Raw genomic sequence first — 17,935 nt, forward strand, 5'->3', positions numbered from 1 at the left:
GGAAGAGGCATCAAAAAAGTCCTGTGTATTGTTTTATTCCAATTCAGAGCCATTTGCAAAAGCCACCTGAAAGTAAAAGCCTTTCTTGTGTGTTTTTCCCCCCTAGGCCAACGGGACTGATGATGGTGAATATGTCATGCTAAGTGGAGAAAATAATTACCTCGACTTCACAAGAATAATTGAGTGGAAAGGGAAAAAGTAATGCTTGTTTTTTTCTTCTTCACTGGTATCTTTTTATGTCTGTGGCAATGCATATTATAATTCTTGTTTTAGTATTTTGAACTTCCTATTCCAAAATGCTCCATGGGTGCTAGTGGACCCCCCCCCCAACATTCTTAATAGCTTGGGTGGGAAAGGTTTTGGATAGGGCTGTTCAGGATCCACAGGCTAAAACTCCCTTCTCCAGCCCCAATCTCGATAAGAAATATTTCTTCTTCAGTGCCTCTGATTAAGTAAGGAAAAAGCAGGAGATTCCTTGAAGAAACATCACCTCTATCTTTTGGCAGGTTCGGTTTCAGGAAAACTCATAATCATCAGTAGGAAAGAAGGGGGGTTGGGAAAGAATTTGCCCTAAGCAGGTTTGTATTAAGGATTGCCAGAAGTTTATTCTCTGTGTCCTAAAAAGTCCATAATTAGATCACGGACTGCTTTCACAAGTTGTTGGGCAAGATCGTTTTGAAAGTGGATCAGGCACTTCCATGGAGAAATACCAGATCCTGGATGAAACAGACTTTTGATCTAATCCAGCAGGATGTCTCTTTATGCCTTAAGGCTAATCTTTGATTCCTTCCAATCTCTTCTTGTGACAGCAAGCTAGACTGGTGGACCACACCCAGCAGCAACATGATAAATGGAACAGATGGAGGCACTTTCCACCCGCTGATCAGCAAAGATGAAACAATCTATATCTTCTCTTCAGATTTCTGTAGGTAAGAGTGGTGGGACGTGCTGCCTGGAATTCTGGGGTGGACAAGTTCATTTCAACACTGGATAATAACTTTGCAGTATTGGATCATTACTGATCATTTGTGGCCTGCTTGAACTCCTAGTGTCCTATTTTCTACTTCAGTAAAAGACTTCCCCATACCAATCCACTGTGTCCAGTTAACACAGCCATTGTGGGTTATAAATCATGATTTAAGGCTTAGTGTGTTGTGTGCACTCAAGCCATTGTGGCTTAAAACAAACTTCATATGATGTGTGAACCTGGACTTTCTCTGCAAACCTATGTGTCTTAACAAAAGCAGACTTTTTAATGCCCTTTCTCTCTTTCCTAGATCTGTCTATCTAAACTTTGAAAAAGAGGTGACCATTTTGGGAGTCCCAACTTATCGGTTTGTCCCTCCCCCGAAAATTTTTGCTAATGTCTCGGTTAATCCAGACAACATTGGATTTTGTGTACCTGCAGGAAACTGTATGGGTTCAGGAATCCTGAATGTCACAGCTTGCAAACAAGGTTAGTGGGTCACAAACCGGAGGCACCAAAGATCTTCACAAGTTCTTTAGCTTCCAGCCAAGATGGCTGAAAAAATGGTGCTCCGTAATGGCCAGCTCGGACTAAAGAATTATTGATAGTGTCGGTTGTCTGATTTTTAACAAATGGATGAACGAGCACGATAGCACGAATTGCAACATGTCGTGTTGAAAAAGTGATCCTGAAATCTGGTCAGATGTATGGGAGGTATTTTAAAACCGGTTGGTGGCTCACCACTCCTTCAGGGTTCATGTTTAACCATTACTGTTGTTCCAGGGGCACCCATACTTTTATCGCTCCCCCACTTCTACCAGTCCGAAGACAAGTACATCCAGGCCGTGGATGGCATGCATCCAAATAAAGAGTATCACGAGACGTTTCTTGACATTAACCCAGTAAGTCTGCATTTCTGTTGGCCTCAGAATCATTCATCTCATCGGCTGCGTGCGCACAGAATACAAAGTCAAGCTTTTACTAGGGATCAGAAGCAGAGCAGCCTGGCTTGTGTGTAATGCAAAACCCTGATCAGTGGGTCAGCGGTCAGTTTTGACAGTCCTGTTGTGAGTTCATGGGCTGGATTGTCCTCCCCAGGCTGTTAATTCTCTCCTCTGCATCGGGTCCCGGTGGCTTCCGAAATGTCTGACCCACCTGAGGCATGATGACTGTCAGTGGGACCCTGGAGTTGGAAAGGACCGCGGGGTCTGGAAAGTCAGGCCAGCCTCCTGAACTGTGCAGGAATTCAGATTAAAACTTCCTAGGCAAATGAATAAATCGAATGGAGGGGAAGCCACCCCCTCTCTGGGGCATTGGTTCCCCTCTTAAACTGCACTTACTGTTAGGAAGTTGTTCCAATGCTCAGTTGGAATTTATCTTCCTGGAACTCAAGTCCGTTATTCTGTGTCTTGTACTCTGGAATGAGAGAGCACAAATCCTGGCCGCCTTCTCTGTGATATCCTTTTGGGTATTTAAAGAATGCAGCCATCTTCCTCCTCAGTTGTCTTTTTTCAAAGCTAAACATACCCATCTTCTCCTTTCTCTTTTTCTATATTATTCAGTTTCCATTTTTCTGAACCCCTCTTAAAGAGTGGTGCCCAGAAGTGGATATCATACTCGAGGCGGGACCTGCAGAATAACAAAATATTTCCTGTGATTTGGCAATTATGGTTCTGAAATTACATTTGCCTTTTTTGCAGCCACATCACACTGCTGGCTCATGTTCAGGTTGCAGTCCACTATCCTAACATAGTTAAGAATATTTACTACATTAAACTATAAGCTATGGTTTATGGAAACCCATTTCAAGCCATGATGCTTGACTGCCATAAGTGAAAAGTAGAATTTGCCCAATATGGACCTCATAGCATATTTCTACCTCCTGACCACTTCATTTGCTCCAAGGATTTCTACAGGGGAAAGTTTCTTCCTTACATTTAAAGGCTGACTCCTGAAGGAGTGTGTGCTTGCCAATAATGCAAGATACAATAGAGCTTTTCCCCATTGCAGCCTTCCACTGCTTGTCTCCTCTGCATTCAGCTGGGAATAAAGCTGCCTTGCGAAATCCACTTCTGGATTTCAACCTCTTCCTCTGCTTTGCCCACAGCAATGGCCTGTTATTCTGTCTGGACCATGTTTAACACCGGATTGGTGGATTCTCCTGCTTCTTTAGCCCTCCTGTAGCGGGGGAAAGGAAAAAAGAAATTTTTTTTATAGGTTTTCTTGTTACTTTGGGCCAGAAGGGGAATTTGACAGAACTCTTGTCAAGTTCATCTGGTTGGGAAAAAAAGCTTTTCACTGTTCCATCAGTGAACCTGTTAAAAAAAAAAAAGCCAGCTTTTCACAGATAAATGCGTAAAAAAAAGGTGGTGAAGGGCAGTGACCAGAAGTGGGGGAGCATTCCTGCCCCAGTGCCAACTGGAGTAGAGGGGTTTGAAGCACAGCGGGCAAACCAGGTGGCACACTTATTGCAGCAAAGTGGGAAAACACTACTTTTGATGTATAGCAGGAAAAAAAGGGTGAACGTTGCCTTCCCAGTGGCCGGGTGTGGGTAGAGGACAATGTTGTATGTTCCTGCCTGGAGAAACGATCAGTGGTCCATACCCAATGACTCAGATGAATGATTTTGAGTTACACCTGCCTTCCCTGCTCAGAGCGATCACCAAACTGGTTGCAGCAAACATGTTGTGTTCCCATTTGCTGGTTGCCTAGCTGGCTGTTGTGGAAAGTCGGGGTGAGCCAGCCTGCAATTCTGAGGAGCTCACTTTTTGCATTTAAATATTGTATGCTTCCCCTAATTAGGGCAGTATTGCTGGGCACCAGCTAATGGGCATTGAACTGCTTTCTAAAATGTTTTGGTGGCAAGGAGATAGATCTAAAATTCAGTCCATGTTTATATATCTTCGGTTTGCCAGTAGGGCTCCTGGATGCACTGTTATCCTCTAGTTCCACTGGCCGTAAGACTTGCAATTTGCAAAATGTTTTGAATTCAACATTTTGAGTGTGAGATGCCTCGAATTCCTTCCTTCCCACTGAACACAGCAGGGCTTACTGTTGAGGGCACAGGGAACAGCCTTGAAGGACAGGAGAAAGAGCTGATACCAAGGCAATGGTCAGATAAGCAGGGCTTGAGCCCTGGCCAAGAAAGTAATGTGAGAAAATGTCTCAGACAAGCTCCAGCCTAGTTCACATGAAGACAGTGAGGGGAGAAGCACATTCAGACTTGGAAGGTTCTGTTACTATAGCTGTTACAATAAAAGTAGTCCTGACTTACTGTCAGCCTTTGAGATAGACCAAACTAGGAAACCAAAGTTATGAATACTAATACTACTTTTATTATAACAAAAGTCTGAATGTGCCTTCCCCCTCCCTGCTTTTATCCTAAAGAGAACTATGGAGGGTCAAGTCTGAGATGTTTTCTCAAGTGACAGTTCAGCCCCAGACTCAGGTTTCTTTTATCTGTCTGTTATCTAGGTTCTGGCTCTTCCTCCTCTTCCTCGAGGTTATTCTCACAGCCCATTACATCTACATGGCGTTGGTTTTGTAGTCTGGTCTATCTTGTTGGGCTGACACCTCCAGATTGTAATATCTGGGACTGTACTATCAATTGTGTTTGCTGTTCCACCAACGATATGGTGGAAGTAGTAAGAATACCAGATTTGGACTGAATTTGTAAGGTGACTACGGCTGAAACAATATGTACCAATAAAGCATTTTTGAAATGAAAACGCACTCCCTTTCCTTCTCAGTTGACAGGAGTATTAGTGCAAGCAGTCAAACGAATGCAGATCAACGTTTTTGTTGAAACGTTACCCGAATTTTTGTAAGTATTTTATGGAGCGCTTGGCTGTGTTTTAATATATGTTCATTCGTTTCATGAAACAGAAAAATAACACAGGTATAAGTAAATGTGATCATATACATGCAAATAACATACCTGTAAATTTAAACAGCAAGAAATATATTCAGGAAAAAGGTCAGCTTACGAAATAGGTGATTGTTTAGTTTCACAATCTCTCTTTATGATACAAGCTTAGCAGAACAAGCCACCAAATCAAACCAAACAGTTAATATGAAAAAAAAAGAGGGGGGGATAAAATCAATCAATCAATCAGTCAGTCAACAAGATTGTCAAATGGGGTTTGATGCTGCTGCAGTAAATTTGGCTGCCATGTAGGTCAGTATTTCTCAGCCTCAGCAACTTTAAGATGGTTCCCTATATTAATTTACACCTCCAAGGAAAAATACATTTAAAATGGGGCTGAACATCTCAACTCCACCCTCTCTGGTAATATTATAGCATCATCTCCCACCTCAGGGGGCCTTGGGGGCCCTTCAGAGTGAAAGCCCTGCCTGAAAGGGGATTGCTTTGGGGGGTGGGATGGGGGTTAACTGCCTCACTGTAAAGAGACAAACAAGAGATTTGCCTCTTGGCTGCATTTCAAAAAGGTTCATTTTTGAGTGATTACAGATAGTCCTCGTTTAGCGACTGCCTTGTTTAGTGACTGTTTGCAGTTATGACAGTGATGAAAAAGAAACTTTGCCACCAATCCTCTCAATGACATTACAGACCTTGCAGGTCTGTAAAGTGAAGGAAAGCTGAAGGAAGATCATAAGCACAGTTGCGGTTTCTCTTAGCGATTGGTTCGCTTAACGGCCAAGTTGCTGGTCCCAATTGTGGCCGCTCAACAAGGACGACCTGTATTCCGTTTTCTGAGCCCCGAAGGCTAATGAGTCACTTCCCCATTACATTCCCTTGGGGCAGGATAATTCCCTTGAGAATCACAAGAAAATGCTATGCTTTTACTTACACGTTTGTCTTATTTTAGCCAAACAGGGAATATCAGAACAATGGCTTACCCGGTGATGTACGTAAATGAGGTAGGCACTGATCGAACATCCCCACCTCCGCTCCTGATAACTACTGTAAGGGTGTTTTCTGAATCTGGGAAGGGGCTTTTGGAACATGGCAGACCAGGACCAGGTGGACATTTCAGCCTTAACTCTTAGGAGGCATCAGTCCATTGGTTAGGAAGCCCACAAGAAGGAGGATCCACCATCTCACAGAGATCCCACCCTAATATACTCAGTCATAAGTGAAGGTTGGAGTATTATATTTACCTAGTTTGCCCCAACTCCCTTTTCCTGGCATTAAACCTGATCAGTGAGCATCTCGCTTCCTTGGTCACACGCTGCTCTGGGGTGCTTGACAACTCTGCATTTAGGATGGAAGTGTGCAGGGATGTTATTCCAAGCAGCTTGTTGACTGTCATGGTGCACTAAATGTGAGTGGTGAGTTTGTATATTGCCCACAACAGTACTTGCTGGTGCTGCTGTTTATAGACCTAAACTAGGGGTGGATTCTCTCTTGCCACTGGAAGAAGTCCCTTTAGCGGGAAAAAATAGCTTGCAAGAGTCATGGGAGTGTGGCTGGTGGTGCTATAATTTTGATATTAAAAAAAATCCCCCTCTCACCCCTATGGGTGGTCTGTGTCTTCCTCAATCTTGGGTCCTCTACCAGAGGCCTGGGAGTTTGAGGATTCTGTGCAGTATCTTAGCTGTTCCTAGCCCTGCACTCTTCTGGACAGAGAGCTGATGTTGTTCCTGGGATCTGTTGGAGCCACTCTCCCAGCTGAGGAGTCACAGCCCTGAGTGCTCCTACCACCACTGGGACCACTTTGGCCTTTACTTTCCACATCCTCTCTAGTTCCTCCTTCAGGCCCTGGTACTTCTCCAGCTTCTCATGCTCCTTCTTCCTGATGTTGCTGTCACTTGGCACTGCTACATTATCACTACCGCTGTCTTCTGGTCCTTGTCTACTACCACAATGTCTGGTTGATTGGCCAGTACCTGCCTGTCTGTCTGGATCTGGAAGTCCCACAGGATCTTAGCCCTGTTATTCTCCACGACCTTCTGTGGAATCTGCCATTTGGACTTGGGAGGGTTTAGCCCATATATTGTGCAGATGTTCCTGTACACAATGTCAGCTACTTGGTTGTGCCGTTCAGTATATGCTGTTCCTGCCTGCATCTTACACCCTGCCACTATGTGTCTCTGAGGCCGCTCTGCATAGTCTGCACCTTGGGTCCTGTCTAGTGTGGTAGACCCCTGCTTCTATGGATCTGGTGCTTAGTGCCTGTTCTTGTGCTGCTAGGATTAGTGCCTCAGTGCTGTCTTTTAGTCCAGCCCTTTCCAGCCACTGTTAGGATTTCCCAAGGTCAGCCACCTCAGCTACCTGTCAGTGGTACATTCCATGCCATGGTACTTCCTCAGTTGAACTTCCTCCCCTGTCTGCTGCTGCCTCGGGCATTCTCTCAGCAGCTCATCTTTGGGTGCCATCTTACTGATGTACTCCTGGATGCTCCGGGTTTTGTCCAGGACAGTGGCTTTGACACTTAGACCCCGCCTGCCCTCTTTGCGGCTGGTGTACAATCTTTGGGTGTTGGACTTGGAGTGGAAACCTCTGTACATTGTGAGGAGCTTCTGGGTTTTCACATTGGCAGCCTCCATGTCCTCCTTTGGCCAGCTCACTATACCAGCAGGGTATCTGATAACTGGCAGGGCGTATGTGTTGATGGCGTGGATCTTGTTCTTCCCATTGAGCTGGCTCTTCAGACCTGTCTTATCCTTTGGTGGTACTTGGATGTTGTTCCTTGCCTCCTCATTGTGGTTCCCATATGACTGTAGGATATCAAGGTACATGTAGCTGGTCTATAAATCTGCTATGTGGCCCACTGGTAGTTCCACATCATCGGTCTTAACTACCTTCCCTCTCTTTACTATCATCCGGCCACAATTCTCCAATCTGAATGACATCCCAACATCCTCACTGCATATCCGTGTCAGGTTTATCAGTGAGTCAATGTCTCATTCACTCTTAGCATACAGCTTGATGTCATCCATGTAGAGGAGGTAGCTGATGGTGATTCTACTCTTGAACTTATACCCGTATCCAGTCCTTGTGATTATCTGGCTGAGGGGGTTTAAGCCTATGCAGAACAGCAGTGGGGACAGTGCATCACCTTGGTATATGCCGCACTTGATGGCCACTTGTGCAAGCTGTCTTGAGTTGACTTCCAGTGTTGTCTTCCACAATCCCATTGAGTTCTTGAGGAAGGTCCTTAGTGTCCTGTTGACTTTGTATAGTGCCAGGCATTCACAGATCCATGAGTGTGGCATTGAGTCATAGGCTTTCCTGTAGTCAATCCAAGCTGTACTCAGATTGGTCTGCCTAGACCTTGAGTCTTGGGTGACTGCTGTATCTATGAGCAACTGGTGTTTTGAGCCTCTGGTGTTGTTCCCAATGCCCCCCCTGAGCTGTGCTTATGTACTGGTCCATATGGTCTTGTAGCTTGGTGGCTGTGATGCCTGATAGGACCTTCCATGTTGTGGAGAGGCAGGTTATTGGCTGGTAGTTGGATAGTGCTATTCCCTTGTGGGGGTCTTTCATGATCAGCATTGTCCTTCCTTGTGTTAGCCAGTCTGGGTGGGAGCCTGCTGCTAGCAGCTGGTTCATCTGTGCTGCTAAGCCGTTCATGCACTGCTGTTAGTTTCTTTAACCAGTAGGTGAGGATCATGTCCGGGCCAGGAGCTGTCCAGCTGTTCATGTTCCTGACCCGCCGTTGGATGTCTGCTATTGTGATGGTGACTGGTTCCTGTTCTGGGAGATTGCTGTGGTCTGCTCTCAGGTCCTGCAGCCACTTTGCACTGGTGGTGTGTGTCTTCTCTTTCTCCCATATGTTCTTCCAGGACTGTTCAGTTTCTGCTGCTGGTGGTTCTGCTGTTACTGTGTGGTTGCACTGCAGTTGGGAGTATGTTTTGGATGGTTTTTTGGAGAACAGGGCATTTATCTTCTTGGCCTCTTCTTCTCTAGTGTATCTCCTTAGCCTGATAGCCAGAAGTCCTTGGGCACAATATGCACATCTTTGCATGCCTCATCCAAAGCTCCTCTTCATCTCCTATTTTATAGCCTAAAAGTGTTGGACTGTGGTTAGCTGGCTTTCATCACTGTTGTCCTGGCATATTGTTACAATTGGGAAGGCAGTTGAGGGAGGGCACTGGTTCTTGAGCAGTTCTTGATCATGGACCTTCATGGTCTGGCTTCGGGTGCTTTTATCCATCAGTCTTTGATCTTCTCCTGGCCTTTGGCACATCATTGGTTTTGCTGCTGTTGCATTTATTCCCTTGATATCCATGAACTGATGCATTCAATGAACTTAGGTACTCCATTGACTGAGTATTTATCATACAGTTTGTTATGATCACTCAGAAAGGTCATTTGCTGGGCAGGCCTGCAAAGAGATGATGTTCCATTCAAACAGGGATTCTCTCTGGTTCAACTAGCCTTTGGTTTCTGTCCAAAATACTCTTCCAACAAGTTATTGGTTGCTTCTGTGGGGTTGCTTTTAGGAGACATTCGGGTGGCTTCCTTGATTCCTTGTAGATGAGCATCCCCATGTGTAGATCAGTGCCTAAAGCTGAAGTCTGCACAGAGGAGCTTATAAGAATCCCTGTTTCCTTTGAGTAGATTGGAAGTGATAAGATACAGTAGACCAGAAGTGGAGTAACTCTGAAACTCACATCCTAAATGCAAATTTTGGGGCTCAACCTTCTCCATCTAAACCATGCTTGGCCACAGTGGTGTGGGCAGATAACCCGAATGTGTCTCCTCTTCCACCTCCTCATTCATCTTTTCCTTCTCAGAGTTACGTGCTTGACAGAGAGAGTGCAGAAAAACTAAAGATTGCTCTGCTTGAATCCAGTCTGGCCAAAGCTGTCCCATTCATCATCTTGGCACTAGGAATTATTTGTGGAGCAGTATTTCTTGCAGTCACCTACTGGCCCAGAGGGAAGAAAGAGGAGGTAAGCTTGTTTTAGGTCTCTCCATTTCCCTGTTATTTTATTTTAAAAGCAAATTTCTTTTAGAAGTTTGTTTTGGGTTGGTTCTATGTTTTTTTATATAAAATTCACTGTCACCAGAACACTTTTGCGTTTTATTTTCTCCTTCCTTCCTTCCTTCCTTCCTTCCTTCCTTCCTTCCTTCCTTCCTTCCTTCCTTCCTTCCTTCCTTCCTTCCTTCCTTCCTTCCTCCCTCCCTCCCTCCCTCCCTCCCTCTCTATCTATCTATCTATCTATCTATCTATCTATCTATCTATCTATCTCCTACCTGCTTTATTCATTCTAGGACAGAGGTTTAGTAGATCCACAGTAAATGCGTCTCAGCAACATTCTGCTGCTGACTTGTATTGCATGGTAAGACAAGCAAAATTTGTCTCTTCCCGGTATCTGCAAACTAAATGCCAAAGAGGAGCATGTCTAGGGAACTCTGAAATCTTAAAGCTTGGTTCTGCACATGTGCCAGCCACTTATCAGCAATATAACTTGTACAAGTGTAGAAACTCCTATGAATTAATTAAAATTACATCTCATGAATGTATATTGTCCCTTACTGTGAGCTCAGGCGGGGACTATTCAAAACTTTGAGCCTCATGAAGTATAAATATCCATGTGTGAACCAGTTTTAAGATTAAATTATTCTGCTTTAATATCCTAGGCCTTGGGTTGCCCACTGCTGAACTCTTTGTAGATTGCAACAGCCTAGTGATGGCGTAGCTGGAGCCATTTAAAAACAAAACAAAGACACTAAGGTGGTAACCTAGATTAATCAGGCAATTTATTATTTTTTTAATGCTGGTCCTTGAATAAAAATTGTCGTTCACGTAGAGTTTGTCAATAAAGCCATTCTCTTGTATATGCCAAAGAGAATAACATCACCTAGATAATGCCTGTGTAAGACATGAGCACATCAGCTAAAAATAAAGAGATTGCCCCAGGCATGTCTGTGGGGGTTAGGGAGTGAAATAAAAAAAGTCAAGATGGAGACTGTTTGCATCCATCTTGACTTTTTTGACCCCCCCAGCTGCCCCTGGATTGTCCTTTTCCCTCCTCTGAATATTGCTTTTTCTTATGTGATAATAAATTAATGATAGCTCTATACCTGCTTATACGCTGGCACAGATTTTTCTACAATAGGCACGTTTTGCATGCCATGACATCACATGCACATAAGAAAGGGGCGGAGCTTATAGCACGACCCTGCTTTTACCATTATGATGACAGCATTGGATCCTGTGAGTCCCTCCACCCATAATTTACCACGCATTTGCCTTAACATCAGCGCCTGGCGTGCATTTTTGAAGGCGCCGAATTCTATGGCAAAATTGGGGACATTGCATTACAATTTCGGTGCAGGTTCAGAAAGCAGAGATTGAGTAAAAAGTGAACCAAATAAATTTCTGCGTCATCTCTAACTCAGAGTTATACTGTAATGGGAAGTAGGAATAACCTTGAGGAACAGGAGGAAGAGCCACAACCAAGACAACGGTCAAATAAAAGAAACCTGAGTCTGGGGCAGAATTGTAACCTGAGTAAACGTAAACCTGAGTAAACATCTCAGACAAGACGTTCTCACAAAGATAAAAGGAGGGATGGGGGAAGCACATTCAAAACTTGCAAGATTCTTCTACTATAACCCTATAATAAAAATAGTATTAGCATTTGTAACTCTGGCTTCCTAGTCTGGTCTACCTCAAAGGGCCGACATATATACAGGAAGTTATCCCCTTTTTTTCATACACAACAACTGTGTGAGCCCTTGCCCAGACTGGGACAGACTGGAGAGAAGCTGGATCTCTCCCAGTCTTATGTCCAGCACCCATAGTATACACACAGGGCAGGTGAGGAACATCTAAGAGGAGGACTTCCTGCTTTGACCTCTTGGTGCTGCATATTCTAAACAGGGATCCTAAACTGTGAGGGGAGCCCCACGCTCTGTGCCGGGGTACTTCTTGGGCTTGGTCTGTGGGTCTGTAGTGGTTTAATTAGTCTGATGAGTGAAGGAAGGCTAGAAGGGGTGTCTGGCAACTGCTCAGCTCCAACTTCCATTCTCACTTTTTTATCTTAGGAGGGTCTTTTAAACACTGCTCTTCAGGGATTGTATAGACTTGGTTAGGCTTGCTCTAGTGATCCTGGTGAAGGTACTTTGGTGGGCGGGATTTCCTTTTTTTAAGCAACTGGTTGCTTTTACATACTCTTGTGAAACAAACCAGGTAGGTTTCAAGAGATGATCTCCCCAGCCTTGGAACCCAAAGGTAGGTTGCACCCATTCCTTTTTAACGTTTTTAGAGCTGAGATTAAAAGGTCCACAAACTTACCCCAAGTTTGCAGCTCAAGTGAATCCAGGGCTAATATTCCTATCTCTTGCAGCTGTGGCCTCCTCCTATTCAGGTTTCTTGCTTGAGTAGAAACCATGGACTTTGGAAAAAGCAAACCAACCCATTTCTCTGCCTGTAGGAATACAACAGCTCAGGGAAATGGCTTGGCTAAAAACATCTCCCCGCTGGGTCAATTTCTCAGCAGCAAGGAGAAGTTAATTTAACAGGAACATTTGAACATGTGATCCTTCCCCTGCGGTCCAAGGTAGGATGGTCTTACCTACATCGAACTGCTCATATAGATCAGTTCCTAGTTAGAGACCACTTATCAGCAATTTATCTGTGACAGAACTTGAGAAAACTCTGTTTGGCTGCAAGAGTTAATAGGCGAAATGGGTTATGTGAACACAATCTCTGTATTGACTCCTTGTTTTTTCCCTCCTAACAGCAGGGTACGGTTGATGAGCGAGCTCCACTAATCCGGACTTAATTCGAATTTCCCAGCCATGCCACCTTCACAAAAAAGAGCTTCATGATGATGACTGAACTGGGCAAACCGTTTTTAACTGCCACCACTACCTATTCCTCTCAACTGCACCCCTGAAGTAGTCCTCTTGTTAGAATTTAGTGACCATCTGCTTTCGAGAAAGGAGAGTGTTTGTAAAAGGAACCTGAACTGAGGACAAAATTACTGTTTTTAAGGGGCCGGTTGGGCAATCATTTGCCACTTCCTTTCCAGAGTGCAAAACTAGCAGTATTTCACTCCATTTGTATCATTTGTTGAACTTGTGGGGCCGCCCCCATGCCTGTGTCCCCGCTGGAATGGCTTATTGGAAGAGCCATGAAAGGTGACGTCAGCCCCGGTGACATCCTTATTCATTTGGGAGATTTGCTAGCACAGCCTTGTCCTTCTGTCATTTGGTTTCTTGGTGAATTCTGTGTGTCGGATCTACCTGGAGTTTCACTTTTCCCATCGTGTAAATATTTGCATTGGAAAGGGGGAAAAACAAAAGAATCCTTTGGCATACATCCAGGGAGATTCCCAGTTTTGTTCAGGCCATCAGTACATTCAAGTCACAGATGCCCCATTCAGGTTTTTTTTTTTAATGCCGTTCATCCATTTTCTTTTGAGTAAGTGGCCTAGACTGGCTTTCTCCAGCCTGGCACCTTCCAGATGCCGTGGCAGTACTTTAGAGGGTACCATGTTGAGGAAGGCTGGTTCAAGCTAGTGAAATCTCTCCTGTTCGTGTATCTGTGGAAATAGGGTTAAAAAGATTCAGCCCTTGGGCCAAAAGCATTACTGGGATTCTCTCTGTCAACTCTTTAATTTTTTAAAAAAGGACACACGTACAGAAAGTATGTTTGAAGGAGCCAGTCTCTACAGACGATGCACGTCACACATATTTTCCAAGGATACAAAACTTCATTTGAGAAGTTTTTCCCTGGCATTCTCTCTCTAATGTCTCCTTGTTGGTTTTCAGTGATTTGGGAATAACACATTCATTCCCTAAATCCAGCACATAGTTTTTCAAGATTTAAATGGCTTTCCCTCAGAGGCATCCAGATGTGCCTTGCAGTGATCCCCCTTCAATCTAGGAGGGGGAAAAAAGAGATAAGAGTCTTCACAATTGCAACCAAAATGGAATTTAAACCCTGCAGCGGAAGCCTATGATTGTCAAGATAATGTGTCTGTTTTGAGGGAAAAAGGGAAGTTTTGCATGATAATTCACTTGCACTGGAGGGATTGAGAAGGGATCTAGTGTCTCGGTTCAGTGAACTGTGCACTGATTTGGTGAAGGGAAGCTGGGGTCCTCTTTGAGAAGGTCCTGCAAGTAAGGTAGTAGCAGATAATCTTAGTGGTAGCATCTGGCTGACCTTGTCTGCGGCCAGAAGTTGTGGTTGATATTTGGATGGGAGACCACGAGGAAAGCTCAGGTCTTCCCATATCTGGGAAGTTGAAAAAAACCTTCTGGAACAAAGCAGTAGCAAACCATATTTTTGCCAAGAAAGCAACATGGACGTCCATGAAGCCACCAGGAGTCAAGCTCAACTTGAAGACCACCTTTTTCCTACTAAGTGAGCAGTGAAAATGGATACTGTATCCTTTCCCCCTCCTCCTTTTTTGTAGTGTATCTATCACTTGAGTATTATCTGAGATCTCGCTACTCACAGTTCCCAAATGTCCTGTTGTTAGAAAAGAAACAGCTCCTTGAGTTTGCAATCTAAGTTTTCCCATCAGATTTCCATGGCTTTTGCTGTGCCCACTGTATTTCTTTAACTCAGTGTTTCTCAACCGTGACAACTTCCAGCTGTGTGGACTTCAACTCCCAGAATTCTCCAGCCAGCCATGCTGGCTGGGGGATTCTGGGAGTTGAAGTCCACACATCTTAAAGTTGCTAAGGTTGAGAGACACTGGGTTAGAGGCACATGCTTTGCAAAGTGATAGGTGACATTAATGGTTTCCTGGAGAGGTTGGGCAAATTATGTCACCTAAACCTGAGAAATTAAAATCTGAACATCAACATTTTTCAACTCAGAAACGAAAGTGTCACATTATGGTGCATAAAGTCATTGCAGGGAGAGAGACAGTTTTGAGTATTTGCAGGGATAAAGTAGCAAAAAAAAAAAAAGTGTATAATAATGTATTGAATCTTAGGAGCCCACACAGTTGTACGGCCCAATACTGTAAGTCAGGAATTTGGATGTCTTCTGGCCTATTCTGCATGGACAGGTTTTAACCTAGGATGGATCTAACTTGCAGATTATCAAGGCAAAGTGGAATCACTCTTGCTTTCAAAGGAAAGTCCTCTGTCACAACTACAAACATTTGCCAGGCTTCAGAAAAGTTGGCCTGTTAGTCTCTTGTTTGATAAGTTGAAAACTGGATGTGACCAGATTAGCAGTTGATTCTCTGGGTAGCAGCTTTAAATATGCAAGGTTATTGCATTAATTATTGCATTAATATTCAATATTAATCAAAGGGCTTGCTTTCCCTCCTCTCCAAAAGGTTGCTCAGTTGAAGAAAGTTTGGAGGGGGGAACCACAACTGGATTTTGGTAGGGGTCTATGAGCTTGTTGTGAAATCAATTTCAAGGCCCTAAACATGCTTGGAATGTGTGCTTATTTAATTTTAAGCATCTTTTATAAGTGACTATAGTTCATGGATGATTTCAGGGTTCTTGTTAAGAAAAAAGAAGCAAGGCTAAGATCTCCCTACCCTTGAAAACAATATAACTGGCAAACCTGGGTGTTTCTGAAGATGATGGATACGTGTAAGAATCAGACTTCAGGATCCAGTCACCAAATAGTAACCTTTTTCTGATGCATTTTTCTATTTTGGCTGGACAAGGCAGCTGCTGATGGTACTTAAGGCCTAGTCGCTTCTCTTGCACAAATTTAGAGATGATGAGCGCACTGTTGCAGGACACTTGCCATTGTTTCTGCTCTTGTCATTGAGTTCCCAGGAATTTGCAGGTTCCTTGCAACCCATCTGGACCTCACTGCCAGTCTTAGTCCTGCAGCCACACAAGTGGTAGTGTGGTGTATCGACCAGCTTTCCTGGGCTGAAACAATAGTCTGCTCTCTTTAGAATGACTCAAGGCCTCTTCAATTGTACTGCACATGATCGGGCTTAATAACATTTATATATTGCTTCTCTTAACTCAGAAAGAGCTTCAGGTAATGATGATCTCTGTATTCTACAAGTTGCATAAGGTAACACTAATATTAACCCCTTTAGAAGATGGGAAGTTAAGTTTGTCCCATAGCTGCTTTTCCAAGGTTGCATTACTGAGTTAATGACAAATGCTGACCTTAAAAACAATCTTGTGTCAAACTCTAACACATTTTTTTATGGCATGATGGAACTATACAAGCAGTAAAAGATGTTTTTGTTCTTTTGTTTCTCTGTTTTCTTATGTTTTAAAGGGAAAACCAACTGGGGGCAGGTGATGGTGGTTAATATAACTTTCCCAAAACTGTCAAGCTACAGGTGTCTTGGATAGCTGCCCCCATCACCCTTAGATGATGGTGAGCTCTGATACAACATATCTATAGCAGGGTACCAGGTTGAGAAGGTTCATTTTAAATGTTCTTATTGAGGTTGATGCTATGTGGTTTAGCCATGTAGGCTTAGGTAACATTTGAAGAAAATACAGGTAGTCCTCAACTTATGGCCATTTGTTTAATGACTGTTCGAAGTTACGACAGTACTGAAAAAAGTGACTTATGACTGGTCCTTGAACTTACAACCATCACAGCATCCCCACGGCCATGTAATCAAAATTTGGGCCCTTGGAAACCAGCATGTATTTACGACAGTTGCACATCCCGGGGTCACATGATTACCATTTGCAACCTTTCCAGGGGGCTTCCAACAAGCCAAGTCAATGGGAAAGCCAGACCTGCTTAATGGCCACAGCAAAAAAGGTCATAAAATTTTGTGCAAACCACTTAACAACTACATTACTTAGCAACAGAAGTTCCGGTCCCAATTGTGGTCGTAAGTTGAGGACTACTGTAGTTCATACTATGTAGCTTTGACAATGTCAATGATCTGATTAAATTACCTTTTTGTTATTTCATTGTTCCCTCCCCCTAAATTACCATTGCTAAACCTGTCCTTATAACCATGCTGTTAAACTGACTTTGATATCCATGGATGTAAAGTTATTATCAGGCCAAACATTTCCCAGAAGTTGATAAGGTACAAATTGAAAAGCTGCAAGATGGTGGTTAATAGACTTTTATTTGGAGGAATAGCACAAATTACATTATAAAAGCAATTGCAGGTGAATTTTAAATTGATATATAAACAAGGCTTCTGGAGTTCAGATGCTGGGAAAAGAGAAAAATCCAAAACAGCAAACAGGCATCTTTACACATTTAGAATATTTTCTAATGCTTTTCATTTTATTTTTTAAATCTGGTTTTCCATTTTTACATTGTGACCCTGCCAACCCTCGAGTGAAGCCCTTGACTGGAAAAATGAGATGCAGTGTGCCTTTTTTTTTTTAAGGTTGTACACACTCTTACAAAAACCTGAACCCATAAAGAGGAGTTCTATAAACACATTCAGTATATTTCTACAGTACTGCTCGTATATGGTGACAACTAGTGCAATAGGATCATTCCATAATTATTTATTCTAGCTTTTACAGTAGAATTAACTTAATAGCTCACTGTTTACACATGGGGGAGAACAAGCATAAAGTGTACTTCAATACCTTCAAATTGTGAAAGATCATTTCTTTGAGCGTTCAAGAAGGCTGCCCTATTCTTGTACAACAGGGTTCCTCAACCTTGGCAACTTTAAGACGGGCGGACTTCAACTCCCAGAATTCCCCAGCCAGCCTTGCTGGCTGGGGAATTCTGGGAGTTGAAGTCCGCCCGTCTTAAAGTTGCCAAGGTTGAGGAACCCTGTTGTACAAGTTCCCATGACCTACATGTTTCGATAGTCAACATAAATGGATTAGATCAGTGTTTCTCACTGTTGCAGTGTTGCAACTAAGCAACAAATGCTGGGTGGGGAATTCTGGGAGTTGAAGTCTACATATCTTAAAGTTGCTAAGGTTGAGAAACACTGGGTTAGATTCTGTGGCCCCAGAGGGTAAATTCTCCCAAATTGCTGCAAAACCTAGGTGGCTGCTGTGCTTTTTCATAAACTTCCTGTAAGAGTCACCAAAGCAAGTAGGCAACCGTATAAACCCTTGTCATGTATAATTGTGTGTGAGTGTATAGGTGTGTATGTACTGTA

General features: G+C 43.5%; 1 protein-coding gene across 1 annotated transcript in view; it reads left to right on the forward strand.

Annotated features, from left to right (window-relative positions):
- The window catches only part of SCARB2 (scavenger receptor class B member 2), a 30,374-nt gene extending 14,298 nt beyond the window's left edge, over nt 1-16,076 (forward strand). Inside the window, exons 5-12 of the mRNA XM_088133158.1 lie at nt 107-198; nt 810-929; nt 1,278-1,456; nt 1,751-1,869; nt 4,717-4,790; nt 5,797-5,848; nt 9,671-9,829; nt 12,629-16,076. Of these exons, the coding sequence (XP_087989284.1) occupies nt 107-198; nt 810-929; nt 1,278-1,456; nt 1,751-1,869; nt 4,717-4,790; nt 5,797-5,848; nt 9,671-9,829; nt 12,629-12,670 (837 nt within the window). The 3' untranslated portion in view covers nt 12,671-16,076. The remainder of the gene's footprint in view (nt 1-106; nt 199-809; nt 930-1,277; nt 1,457-1,750; nt 1,870-4,716; nt 4,791-5,796; nt 5,849-9,670; nt 9,830-12,628) is intronic.
- The last annotated feature ends 1,859 nt before the right edge of the window (nt 16,077-17,935 follow it).

The sequence above is a fragment of the Python bivittatus genome, unplaced genomic scaffold (assembly GCF_059951505.1).
Source record: "Python bivittatus isolate LINGU-HERP-01145 unplaced genomic scaffold, Pbiv_v1 ctg000070_np1212, whole genome shotgun sequence".
Taxonomy (NCBI): Eukaryota; Metazoa; Chordata; class Lepidosauria; order Squamata; family Pythonidae; genus Python; species Python bivittatus.